Below are 14,449 nucleotides of genomic sequence, written 5' to 3'. Positions count from 1 at the left end.
TTTTTTTCCTTTCAATAAATCAGTGGTTTATCCACTCTTTTTTCAAAAAAAAAAAAAAAAATTAATTTAGATAGTATTATATATAAAAATTTAGTATAAAATATCATAAATATTAAATAAAGTTAAGTGGGTGTGCAAGAGGTTAGATTGATTTTGCGATGTATAATAGGTTAATATATTTTTCTAAAATAAAGTGGATAAAGTATGAAGCAGGGTAAAATATGTAAAATATTTTACATGGTAAAATTTATTATGGAACTAGTATGAGGCTGGTGCTTACGCTGCGAGTTTTACACAGTTTCGAATAAAAGTGCTATTAATAGGCTACTATAGTACTATGAATATGTTATTTACCTATTAACTATCTATATATATAATTTAAATTTAGATTTTATATTTATGTGATTGATTAGTAACTGTTTCCTGATTTTCTCTTTTATTTTTGTGAATTTATTCAACAAAATTAAATAATAAAAAAAACTAAGGTGTCCCAATAAATATATATAAAATATAAAAGAATAAATAGTTAAATTAATTTAAGAGAATATATATATACACATGTTTTTGCCACTGACCTATTTACCGATCGCGCTATGGCAGGTTTAGAAATTCAATTACTCTTTGTTTTTAAAATTTTAATTGATTTTTAGAAGTATACACGTTTTAGATAATAAGAACACAGAAAACTATTATTATTATATTATTAGATAAAGTGAATAAATTATATTTTGCATAATAAAATAGGCATAAAAAACTTTTATTATGGATACTTAAGATTTTTTAATGATTTATACATAATTAAAAAATTGCTGAACAAATTATCAGGCTGTCTTCATTATTACATTTAAAAAAGAAAGATATTTTTAAAGTAATTGTTATTAATAGAATTTTCTTTTTTAATAAATATAATTTTTCAATTTTTTATCTGAAATATATAATAACTTTGCTTGTATAAGTTAAGTTTTTTTTTTCTTTGCTATAAATGCAATGCTGAATGGCTAGCCAACAGTGCTCATATATAGAAGCCCTGAGCCATGGCCACATGGGCACATGGCGGCAACCCAAAACCAAGATGTAAAATTTTTCTCAGCCAAAACACTAGCAATCTTGGCCTCCATCCTTCCTGTCTACCAAATCAAAAGAGCAAAAGTTCACTTTCCCTTGTTTTTTGTGAAATAATTTTATCTTTTAACTCATGAATCAATCCAACCACGATTATTTGAACACAATAACCTATACATCTCTTGAACATGCAAATTTAAATGAATTTGTTTTCAAGGATCTTTTTAGCATAGTTTGATTCTGTATTTATATATTTATCATCGATCTCACATGACCATCTTCTTTCTATATATTAACTAATGAACTCAGAGTACTTATATATATATATATATATAATGGCAAACATTTAATTTCCATACCTCCCAGCAAGTAACAATATGAATGCATGAATGAGTGCATGGACTTATTCCATATGAGCAACCAGGTCTAATATCATATAACAAAAGCTCTTCTTACGAGATGAGATGATGAAGAAGAAGAAGAAGATCAAAGAAACATTAGACAATTAAACAATGCATGGTGAGAGTGCGCATCCGCCGCTCTCGGCCACATTGAATTCTCTTGCAGCGCTAGTCTCAAGATCCACGCAACCCAATCAACACCCACTTGTTAATCAGTTTATTCACAATGAAGTCATCACCAAATCACGTTACATCTCGATCTTACTGAATCTAAAACAAACTTAAAGACCTGAGATAAACGGCACTCCGGCAGACGTAATCCAAGGCCCGCCGGAGATGAAGTTGGTAACAGTGAACTGTGCCACCTGCGACGGCAGCACAGCTATGTGAAACCCCGGCCACTTCACTCTCTGTGACAATCTAGACCCAGCTCCAGTATTCTTATACTCCACATAATACAACGTGTCCAAATAATTGTTCCCAATGAATTGCAACCATCCTGAAGGATTAATGATACTCTCCATATAATTTTTAAGGTACACAGTCCTTGAGTACTTCATCCATGGCCTTCCAAGATAGGACTTCACTGTCTTACGAGCTCTCCAAAGCTCTGAAGTTCCTCTAATGTTGCAAGAATGAATAACAATCCCTGTGTTCTGATTTGGGTCTAGCCGGCCTTGGGCGGTGATGACGTTGGCCTCGCCGTGCCGGGGCATGCGTGCAAATATGTTGCAGCGTTGGAACACGACGGCCGCGTTGCCGAAGATGAAATCTATGGTTCCATATATAATGCACTCTCTGTAGAACTGTCTTTGTGAGTATACAAATAAAGTATCTTGGTACCCTTCAAAGCTACAACGATAGAACACTGATCGATCTGACCCGGAGAGCATGGCCACTGCTTGTGATCCGGGCCCGAATGTGTTCCTGAACGTTATCCCACTCGCTATGAATTCATCTCCAAATACATCTGCATTCATATGGATGAATGATAATAATATTAGCTAGTGATTCATACATATCCTTGCAATTAGTGAACAAAGTTCTATGTATAAATCATTGATCTTACTGAAAGTGGCGGAGCTGAAGGTGGTGTAACCGCCGGAGACACTTCTGCCGGACGTGATGACTGTCTGGCCCATGCCATCACCAACAAAAGTGAGGTTATCTAAGCTGCTATCAATCTGGACGTTCTCAGCATACACTCCTCTCTTCACGTAAATGACAAACCGGCCATTGCTGATCCTCTGAGACGAACTTGCAAGGGAGTTGAGAGCATCTTTAATGGTGGTAAAATTTCCAGAGCCATCCTTAGCTACAACAATATTAGCTTTGGTTGATAACTGGAGTAGTCTCCGGTTGGCGACTCTAGTCCAAGGTGGCATGACAGGCATGGGAGATGATGTGGTTTTATTAGAAGGTTTGTTAATGGCTAGGCAGTTGCTGATGAGCTCAGAGAGGTTGTATTTGGCGAGAGGGGAGAGGATGTTGGGAGGTTGGTGGAGGTCGGAGAAGCCATGGCGGCAGGTGTCAAGATTGGTGAGGGAGGCGCTGAGCCAGGTTTGGTGGTCAAAAGTGGTGCAAGAAGGGGAGGAATTGAGAGTGCGGTTGAGCTGGAGGATGGTGTTGGAGTAGAGGCGAAGGCAGTCGTTCCAGGCGGTGCGGCGGGGCTCGGAGCGGCAGTGGTGACCGAGGTTGTGGAGGCTGCGTTGGGCGCGGAGAGTGAGGTTGAAGGAGAGTTGGAGAAAGAGGTGGTAGAAGTCAGACTTGTGTTTAGGGAGGTGAGGGGTATGGGTGAGGTAGTGGAGGCAGGGTTGAGGATGGGGAGTGCTGTTGCACCACCATTTCATGGAGGTGGAGGAAAGGGAAGAGTTTGGGAGAGAGAAGAGAAGGAATAGAAGTGGGAGGAGATGCATTTTTGTTTTTGAGTTTGGGTGGATTAATTGATTGAAGGTTGATGGTTTTTATCTGTGTTTTGTTTGAGATGAATGGTTTTAAAATATTTGTTATGGTTGATTAATGAGGTAGTAATCAACAGTTGGCATTGCTTGCTATGTATGAGGGTGCCTTGAGAGGGAGACACGGGATTGAAAATGAGATCGAAATTGCATTATTATTGTCAACTGAGTGACTAGCTAGGAAGGCTGAAAATTACTCTTCTTTGATATAATTAAGAGCATGCATCTATTTAGAATATATATATATTTTTTTTTTCCTTTGTGTTGTGATGAAATAGACCGACATCTGTTTATTATCTTAAAATTCATTTTTTTATTAAAATAGAAATAAATCAAAATTGATGGAATAAATTATTGAATTCAAAAGATAACTAGAAAATAAAGGTTGCCATGGAACTATGGAAGATCTAAGCTTTCCCAGCTGTAGTTCATGGATACTTGGGCTATAGAGTGCATCATTCCCATCAGATAAAGTCACGCAATTTGGTTGAACGAAGTTGTGCCATACTAGCCTTGTAGAAGACGCACGGATCGTTTCATGGTAGGTTTGTAGCACAAGCTGAGGTGACGTACCAAGTAATTTTTGACCCCTGGCTCTTGATAGTGGTAGCTGGAAACTATACAAGCTGCAGTTATTTATTTATTTATTTTTGATGGATAAACCCCTTCAATTACTAAAAAAGAGGATACAACCGACCACTAGATGTGGTAGACAGCACACAAGGAGGCCAGTTTTTTATTTCATTCGAAGTTATTCAAAATGTTATATTAAAAAAGTAAAAATAATAAAAAACTACTATAATATATATATTTTTTCCGATCTAGGCAAACCGTCATGCTTCATACATATTTTATTTACGTTTCAATCAGGAGCAGAGGCAAAAATTATGGGGAAGGGGTGAATTGAAAAAAAGAAATTTGAAAAATAAATTTCGATTAATAAAAAATTTATTTATATTAATTTATAAAAATCAGATGTCAAAATAAGCTATCACAAAAACTGTGCTAAAATGGGGAGAGGGACCTAGAGTGAAAATGGATTATGATATCACTACTGTCAGAAGAAGCTTGGAGTTGCTTGGCCCGCGTGTGAAGGAATTTGGTGACAATTTACCCATCTATGTAGATCATGACCCAAACACACGCTAGATTTTGAGTTTGATGTATCTTTAGGGGCTTCTGCTCCAGATGGCTGTTGTTCTTTTTTTGTATTTTTTTTTTATTGTGCTTTCATACCACATCTAATGGTAGTTGTACTTTTGCTTGTTTCTCTCTAATCTAAGTAGATTATTCACCTTAAAAAAAAAAACTGTGCTAAAAATATAATTTTATATATTATATAAATTAATTTGTAAAAAATAAAAATTAAAACATAGATTTTTTTTTAAAATACACTATATAAAATAATTCATAAAAATCAATATATCAAATAATAATTTTTTAAAAAAATATTATGTTTTGGCATTAATTTGTAAACATAAATTAATATTTTTAAAAATAAAAATAAAGAACCATTAGTAATAAAAGAGGGAGGCATTTTTCGATCCTCAATCATAGATCTTGTACTGACATCAAATGCTTTACAAGACATTGCAACGGTGGTATGATACCAAAAAATACAAAGTTACAAACTAATATTTTTAATATAATTAATGATTTATCTATTTTATTTAAAAACAATGCAAATAATTTCATAAAAATTTCCAGCTTTTAGAAAAATCCTCCCATATTATGAAAAATTTTCTTCAATTATAATGAAATAAAATAAGAATTATATGCTAGTTGTTTTCAAATTCCAAAAGAATGTTATATTAAAAAAGTAATAAATAATAAATTAATATTTTCCAAAAAAAAATAATAATAATTAATCTTTGCAAATGCGAGTCCACAAATATACATTACTTTTTTAAAAAAGTAACATTAAAGTTAGCCAGGCCCATTTTGTTTGGAATCCCGCGCAAAAGGTCTGAAACTCTGATATTCCGAACATTCCAAGACCGCCCATTTCTTTTCAGTGAAAGAGTACACAATCGAAAGCTCTCTCGAGCTCTAGGGTTTGGTTTCGTCTCCAATGGCGGACGAGGCAATCGCCAAGGGCGACGTGGCCTTCTCTGCTGGCGACTTCGAAGAAGCCATCGACCAATTCACGGAGGCGATCAAGCGCACTCCGACCGATCATGTCGTCTACTCCAAGCGCTCTGCCGTCCACGCCGTAATGGGGGACCACTTCGAGGCTGTCGCCGATGCCCTCAAGATCATCGATCTCAAGCCCGATTTGTCCGAGGGCTACCTCCTCGTTGGATCGGCGCTCGTCGGCGCTGGGTACTTCAACAATGCTATTGCCTTTTACAAGAAGGGCCTTGAGCTTCACCCTTGCAACGAGGCCCTCAACACCGGTCTTGCGGAAGCTGAGGCGTTGGCAGAACAGATACAGGGGTTTGCCGGGGCTTCGACTCAAAGCTCATCGCACTTCTCCTTCCGGCCATCCAGCCCCGAGCTGACTGCCTCCCGCTTACTGTTTACCTCCCGGCTCTTCTCGATGCCGAATCTGTTCGAGAAGCTCGCTGAGTACCCGACGACTAAGGAGTATATCCAGCAACCTGATTTCTTGAAGATGGTGAAGGATGTGCAGGAAAACCCTAGCAACTTGGATTTGTACGTCGAGGACTCGAGGATGATGGAAACTTTTGGGGTCCTCATTGGTTTAGTTGGTTTTCCTTTGGAATTGGATTCCATCCCTGTGCATCAGAAGCGTGAACCTGAGTCAATGGAGGAATCGAAGGGAGCAACAGAGAGGAGGGTGAGGAAGGCAATGGCACAAATAGAGAAGGAAGAGGGGAATCGTGCTTACAAGAAGAAGGATTTTGAGACGGCGATCAAGCATTATAACAGAGCACTGGTGTTTGATGATGAGGATATATCGTTCCTTACCAACAGGGCCGCTGTTCACATGGAGATGGGAGAGGTGATAAATTTTCCTACCAATCTGTCAATTATAGTCTTCTCACATGGTATAATCCTGGATTTTTTTTTTAAATCATGTTTTTTTTTTTAAATTTTTTAATTATGCATCTTTATTCTTACATTGATGATAGTAAGATATGATTGCAATTTGATTTTTCCCTGTTAATTTTTTTTTTCCACTTTTGCTAAGGGGAATCGTTGGTAATGAAAAATCTGCAACATTGTGTGCGGTCACAATTTTCTTGATTTTTAAATATATTTTTATCACATTTTACTGCTTTTTCCATTGTCACATACAGATTATTTTTTCTTGATTTTTAATCATAAATATATGTCACATTTTTCTGCTCTTACCCTTGTCAAAGCTATTATCTGTATCATCTACTAATTAGCTTGGCTGCTCATGAGTGACTAGACATAGGGTTTTTCTTCATTGTAGGGTAATGATCAGAAGAGAAGTGTCTTTTAATATATTATTTGAGGAAAAAAAAATTGCATGTCTGGGGATAATCAGGGCAATGAAAGATTTCTCTTAATTTTTCTTTCCCTGTTTGCTTCCAATGGTTTTGATATCCCCAACCAAAGAACTCAACCTATATTAACTTGAATCTAGGTGGTGGCATTGCTAAGTAATGCTGACAAGATTAAGAGAAGAAATTAGATTTGTCTTATACAACAGTTAGGTGTTTAGCGGGGGCTTTCTTGTTGTGAGTTATTCACTTTGGACATTTCTGAGTCATGTCTCATATATAATCTTGTTTCTTTTGTTTATGCATTATTATCAGGATCTCATATCAGAATAAAATATTTTCAATCTTTGATGTCTCTGGTTTTGTTTTTCATAATTTTACATGCACAATGCTTTTCACAGAATGGCTTGATTTCTTCTCCAGTATGCAGAGTGCATAAGGGACTGTGACAAAGCTGTGGAGAGGGGAAGAGAGCTTAAATCTGATTTTAAGATGATAGCAAGGGCATTGACTAGGAAAGGAACTGCTTTTGTAAAGCTCGCAAAAGTTTCCAAGGACTATGATGCTGCTATTGAGTCTTTCCAGAAAGCGTTGATTGAACACCGTAATCCTGACACAATGAAAAAGCTGAATGATGCTGAAAATGCAAAGAAAGAACTAGAGCAGCAAGAATACTATGATCCAAAAATAGCAGATGAGGAGCGTGAGAAAGGTAAGATCTCATTTTGAATCTCACAGCGATTTTATTGATTCTTAACTATGTCACGGTAGACCTTGTTGACAGCATTGTTTTGGTTACTATACTTGAAATGATTGTGATTAGTTTTTTCCCTGGCAGCAAGAATTATTGGCTGCCTTTGTTTATTGTATTTTTGTATGTCTATATGTTCGACCTATAACGACTTTCTTAGAATTTGCTGACTCGATGCTTAGAAGGTTTAGTTTGAAAATGAAACTTGTATATGGCAGGATCCGATTAGAGATACTGAATTTTGACATATAATGAATACCACTCCTTGACTGTGTTGCAGCTGGTGCCCCTGGGATTCCAGCAGTTATCTACCTAATCTTAGTCACAGACATTTTGGCTCTGTTTAGATTTCTGGTTCGGAACTGAATTTGTATGCGTGCTTTTATCTGATAGGGTAACACAGATAATTGTCTTCTAGCTCTAACCAGTTCAACTCATATTGTTGCAGGCAATGAGTTTGCTAAGCAGCAAAAATACCCAGAGGCAGTGGAACATTACACAGAAGCTCTAAGAAGGAACTCTAAGGATATAAGGGTATGAATGATATTTCACACATCTGGGCTACGTTTCTTGGTGCTGCCTGAACTCTCCTTTACAATTGCTTTAATGGTAAAAGTTCACATTTTGTTCCAAATTGTTCATTGTTTCCCCACCAATCCTTTATTCTGTCAATATCATGTTGGTGATAAAACGTTGCAATTTTGTTGTGTGCAATCTGCTTACTAATAGTCGAACATATTCAATCTCCAGGTTTTTTTATGTTTAGCGGTCAAGCTGTCAAGCCATATGTCATTGTGAATATCTGCTGTCTATCATTTGTGTTGTGGCTCATGAAGTACTTCTGCGTTTGTTTAGACATACAGCAACAGGGCTGCGTGCTACACTTGGTTGGGAGCCTGGGCTGAAGGACTCAAAGACGCACAGAAATGCATTGAGCTAGATCCTTCTTTTTCGAAGGGATATATCAGGAAAGGTACAATTCTGTTCTTCATGGAAGATTATGGCAAAGCACTAGAAGCATATCAAGAAGGATTGAAACATAATCCAAACGATCAGGATTTGATGGACAAAGTACAAAGGTAATGTATATCTTTGGTTGCGCGGATGGCTTCAATTTCTTTTTGATTTCTGCAATGTAATTTCCTGACTTTTTCTGTACAGTTGTGTTGAGCAGATTAAGCGGACCATGGGAGAGGGCACCCGCCCAGCAGAATTGCATGCGAGATGGGTGAGCCCTTTTATTCCATTATCCACCTCTTCTTTTAATCACATATTATCCCCACCTTGGCTTTTAACTATCAGTGTTTATCAGGGAAAGGTTATACAAGATACTGAAATACAGAATATATTGTCAGATCCAATAATGCAATCGGTATGTCTGTCTTTGGGTAGAAACTAGAGAGAATGTTTATATTTGTATTTAATTGGTTAACACTACTTTCATTTGCTGGATCTTGATGTCTGGTAAATAACCAACCATGTGGATACATTGTGACAGGTACTGCATGACTTAGAAGAAAATCCCAGTTTAGCCCTGCATCACCTGAAGGACCCACAGGTGTTGTACAAGATCCAGAAACTTAGGAACGCAGGGTTAAATTTAATGAATTAAAGGTGGCTGGACAGAAATACTGCAATGATTTTGAACTTGTTTCTTCTTTTTTGGAAATTCTTCTTTAGCTTTCCTCTCTTTTTCTTCTTTTTCATTGGTCATACGTTGACTCTTCGTCTTTCTAGTATTACATCTTCCTAGATTTTTCCACTAATTTTGAAAGAAAGCATTGTAGCAATTAGTTATATATAAATTTTTTTTATATATATAAATGTGGTTAAACAACTAATTTATTAAAAAAAAAACAAAACAACAAAACAAAGAAGCACACAGATTCAATCCCTTTTTATTTTTTGTTTTTTTTATAAACATGGACAAGCTATGAGTAAGATTTGAACTTTACACTTTTGAGGTAGGAGAATAAAATACCAACTATTTGTTGCAGCAGTGGCTAAATCCCTTTCCATAGATATTTTGTTTGTAAATTTTTACAAATTTCTAAGTTGTCTTGCTCAATGTACTTTAGTTATATATAGCTTTATGCTAAATTGAATAATTTTAAAAATATTTAATTTAATAAGAATTTTACAATAGTTTAAAACTTTTTAAGCTTTTATGATATTTTTTTTAAAAAAAGATAAACCACTGATTATATTAAAATAAAAAAAAAATTGAAACCAATACAAAAACTGTAACAAGAAAAAGACCAAACAAGAATAACAAAATTAGGTCACTAAAACCACCCGGAATGAGGCTAATTTATTAAAATATTGTTTATTTTTAAATTATTTTTCAAAATGCGCATTTTCGTAATTATTTATGGAAATATGTATTTTATATTTTTTTATTATTTTTTTTAAAACAGCAGGTCCCATTGTGGTTTTTTAATATTTAAATTTAATTTTTTAAAAAAACAAATCAAGATAGAGATCGTCAGTTTGAGGCGATACAAAACAACCCAAATGACTCCCTAGAAACCCAAATGATTTAATTGTCATAAACAAAACAACCCAAATGACTCCCTAGAAACCATCAAGATAGAGATCGTCAGTTTGAGGCGATACAAGCAACATAGGATATTAGACATATTCATCTAGGTCTGTGGTAGAATGGGTACCCTTGCCCCCATTAGTGGAAGAATTAATAAAGGAGAGACTAGCCCTTGATAATAGAAATGGAGGCCTAGAACTTGAGTTTTTTTCCAATCATGTGATATAGAAAATAAAAAAAATATGATCAATCTTAATAAAAACCAATTAAGGTGGATTGAAATAATTATTAATAATATGATAGTTCTATTCTAGCCAAATGTTCTAAAACATGATCCAAATAAATTGAGTCTTCAATTAGGCCTAGAAACGAAGGGCACAAAAGTAACAGATGATCTATAGTTCCAATAGCAGTGTGACATAACACGCATATTGACGTAGATATACTATCTATCAGGAAGATTATCCATGGTAAAAATTTTATTGTTTCACCGAAAAAGTTGAAGAGAATGGTTACTTTTCTGAAAGACTGATGCCAATTGGCACCTAGTACAATCATCATTAAAGAATCAATAAAAGGACTAAATCAAGAAATTACCATTGCTCTCAAGTCACCAAATTTTAGAGTTAGTCGATCAGAGGAAAAAAATTGGCACTTCCTCAATTAGCACGATTAAGAAAGCAAGAGGGGTTACTTGGAGAACAAAGGGAGGGAGAAAAAACTAGGGATCAAATCTCAAATGGGTGAGAAACAATGTGATGTGTTGATTAGGAAAAAATCCCACCAGAGGTCCTGAGTGGTTTTACCATTAAGCTAGTGATCAATCCAGATTGAAGTGGAAGCCTACAAATATAGGAAGATAGGTAAAATATGGAGAATCCCAGCTTAGAAGAATAATTTCCTTAATAGGGGTGATATATGTTTCATGACGGACCACTCTGGTAGTAATAAAAAAATAATAAAATGAGAACAACACCAAAAATATGTAAGGGCGAACTTTTACCATCATTTACTCGAAAAGGCATTGTTGAAGTCGTGTTAGTTAAGAATGCATTAACCACCTTGATTATGAGATTTGCACAATCTATTCTGGTTAGTCATTGACTCGCCCCACCCGAGGAGACCTTGTTCTCTCTTCCCCCAAGATTTTTCTTATATTTTTGTTGTTATTTCACTTCAAGCATCTCTGTCTGTCTCATTACTGTGCATCCATTGATATTGTCTTCTACATGCTATACTTTATTGGTTTTGTTTAATGAATATGGTTTATTCTTTTCTTTTTTTTCAAATAATAAAACTAAAATAGTTTAAGATTTAATTAAAATTTTCTTTGCTAAAAACCGATATAGGATTAAAAATCTATTATCTTTAAAAGAACACTAGGCATTCTCCTCGGCTTCGCATCGAAGTTTTGCATAAATAAATAAGTGCAATTAAAATTTTTTAATTATTAATATCATAAATAATATAAATAAAAACTTAAATGTAATAAAAAAATTTAAATTTGTTCTTTGAAACACTCTTAGAGTAGATTATAAAAATAATATAATTAAACAACTCATACAATGGAAACTATTGTATACTTTGGATTTCAAAGGTCTTATGTATATTTATTGCATAAATAAATAAATACAATTAAAATTTTTCTATTATTAATATCATAAATAATATAAATAAAGACATAAATTGATATAAATAGTTGATTAAAAAAAATACTAACTACTGGATCACCTTGTGATTGCAATTTTTTTTTTTTTTTTTATACATTAATAACATAGCATTTCAAACTAATAATATAATGAAAGAACATAAATTTTGAATAAAAATATATTAAAAACAAATTAAGGATCTCTAGCCTTTCAATTTAAAAATTTATAATTACAATATTGCTAATTTTATGGCAGTTTTTTTTTATTTGGTTTTGATTGGTATTGTTTTGTTTTGTTTTTTTTTATTTAAAAAATTAGCTTATCAAACTAAGTTTGAAGATTAATTATCAAGAAATGAATATATTTAAATACTACAAATAAAAATATATAATACAAATAAATCATAAGAAACTTTTAATAAACTTCTAATAATTTTATAATAAAAACATTAAATTAAACTTAAAAAAAGTTCGATATTTTTGAAATACATTGTTAAATAAGATAAAAAAAAGTAGTTTAGACATGAAGTAGAAATGTTTAAGAATTATAGTAAAATATAAAAGATTTTTAATTTATTATTTTTAGTATTAGAAAGATAGTTGAGATGATTTATATAAAATTAAAAAAATTAAATATCTTAATTAATTATAATTAATAAATAGCAGATTATATATCTACTTTAATAGTATGTATAAATAATTTGAAAAAATAGATTTAATAAACTTTTGGCATAATACTTATTTGGCTTTTCAAATTAATCCAAATAATAATATATCTGACAAATTGTGATATTTACAATAGAAAGAACACAACCAACCAAACAACAAATGTTTGAACAATAAAATTAAAAAAAAAATAACAAAACTATGATAAACTAAATACTAACATTATAGACACTTATGTGAAAAACAAACGTATATCAAGAAAGGAAACTGTTATTCATCTTCATTAGAATATGGGCAATATATATTAACACCATCATTTAATTTCTTTTATTTTAGATTTTTTGTCTTCTTCTACAATTGTCTATCCATCATCCTATAAACCCAATATATATCATTTAATAAATAAATCCCATGTTATAATTAAAGTAATACCAAATAAATGTAGCAAATATTTTCAATTTCCAAATGGCATTTGTTTCCATGAGTAGGTTTTATTAAATGTTTAATATAAAACTTGCTTAATGCCCATGACGAAATCAATTCCATTAAATTTATATGTTCATAACACAATGGAGAAAATTCTTTTGAAAAGGAGTTTAAAAATCTTCTTCGAAACCCTCGCCAATCAGCCTATTTCATTAGAAGATCTTATTTAATATAATAATATTATATAGTAGTCTCATATATATATTTTTGCATATTTAATATTTAATATAATACCAAATAAATATTGCTAAATATTTTTTAAATCAAAAACTTTTTAAAAAATCGGAAAGATTTAATATAAAACTGATTTAATGGCCATGATGAAATTAATGCCACTTTAAATATATGCAAAAAAAATTTTAAAAATCTTTTTTAAAACCCTCTCCAATCATATTACCACCCGTTTCCATTGAAACATCATATTAAATATTTAATATAAAACCGATTTAAATACCAAATAAATATTGTTAAATATTTTTTAAACCAAAAACTTAAAAAAAATAGGAAAAATTTAATATAAAACCAACTTAATGGTCGTGATGAAATCAATGGCACTTTAAATATATGAAAAAAAAAAAATAAAAATCTTACTTAAAACCCTTTCCAATTAATTAGATTGCCATCAATTTCATTAGAACATCCTATATTTAATATAAAATCAATTTAATGCCCAAGATGAAATCAATGCCTATTATGCAATTAAAATTTTCAATTATTAATACCATATTTAATATAAATAAAAATATTAAAATTATTCCTTGAATCACTCTAAGAGCAATTTAGACATCTACTTTAATAGTATGTATAGATGTATAGATATTTGTTTTCAAAGAATTTTCAACAAATATAAAAATAAATTTGAGATATAATCTATAAATTCACACAAAAAAATAAAATAAAATAATGAAGTATATTTCTTTTGAAATTGGCTTAATGTTCAAACGGAGGGCATGCAAAACATAACATAAGGATGTCCTTCATGGTGGGATTCTGTGTGAAGTTCCTCAGCGTCCACCAATAGAGGAGCATCCTTAACCCTCCAAAGCTAAGCATAAAACCTCTTTCAAAATGCAAAGAAGAACACTTTCCTATCAGAGCAAAACCTTAACCTTAATTTACTAGCAGGTGCCCTACTTGGAGGACCCAACTTAAATGACGTATATCTACCTTTATTCTAGGTCTAATATTAATCAATCTGAACCCACCTCATATCTCAATACTCTCATTGCTGATCTCTTGGTTTTTTTTTTTTAAATAAATAAATAAATCACTAATTCATTGAAAAAAACAAACTTGACTAGAAAGAAAAAACATAAGAGAGAAAAAATAGAGCAGCCACAAAAAAAAGAGGGAAAAGACACCAATCACAAGAATGGTGAACACAGAAGCTGATTAGATTAATCTGGACACCAATCTCTTGGCCTATTTTAAAGACAGATGCCTAATTTATGCAATTAATATGATGAATTTTTCTTTTAGTCATAATAAGAATATCACACCA

General features: G+C 32.8%; 2 protein-coding genes across 2 annotated transcripts; one reads left to right on the top strand and one right to left on the bottom strand.

Moving 5' to 3' along the window:
* Positions 1-1,744: 1,744 nt before the first annotated feature.
* Positions 1,745-2,857, bottom strand: LOC120258574 (pectinesterase 2-like). The gene is made up of 2 exons (XM_039266034.1): positions 2,533-2,857; positions 1,745-2,433 (listed from the first exon to the last, which is right to left on the bottom strand). The coding sequence occupies exons 1-2, from the start codon at positions 2,855-2,857 to the stop codon at positions 1,745-1,747; spliced, it is 1,014 nt and encodes a 337-aa protein (XP_039121968.1).
* A 2,594-nt stretch (positions 2,858-5,451) lies between these two features.
* On the top strand, positions 5,452-9,360 carry LOC120258308 (hsp70-Hsp90 organizing protein 3-like). Its single transcript, XM_039265672.1, has 7 exons — positions 5,452-6,386; positions 7,279-7,567; positions 8,055-8,140; positions 8,462-8,685; positions 8,768-8,834; positions 8,919-8,978; positions 9,105-9,360. Exons 1-7 carry the CDS (start codon positions 5,493-5,495, stop codon positions 9,216-9,218), a joined length of 1,734 nt encoding a protein of 577 aa, XP_039121606.1. The 5' UTR covers positions 5,452-5,492; the 3' UTR covers positions 9,219-9,360.
* The last annotated feature ends 5,089 nt before the right edge of the window (positions 9,361-14,449 follow it).

This window comes from Dioscorea cayenensis, chromosome 4, assembly GCF_009730915.1.
Source record: "Dioscorea cayenensis subsp. rotundata cultivar TDr96_F1 chromosome 4, TDr96_F1_v2_PseudoChromosome.rev07_lg8_w22 25.fasta, whole genome shotgun sequence".
Lineage (NCBI taxonomy): Eukaryota > Viridiplantae > Streptophyta > Magnoliopsida > Dioscoreales > Dioscoreaceae > Dioscorea > Dioscorea cayenensis.
Note: the sequence above shows the minus strand (reverse complement) of the source record. Positions and strands in the feature narration are given on the sequence as shown.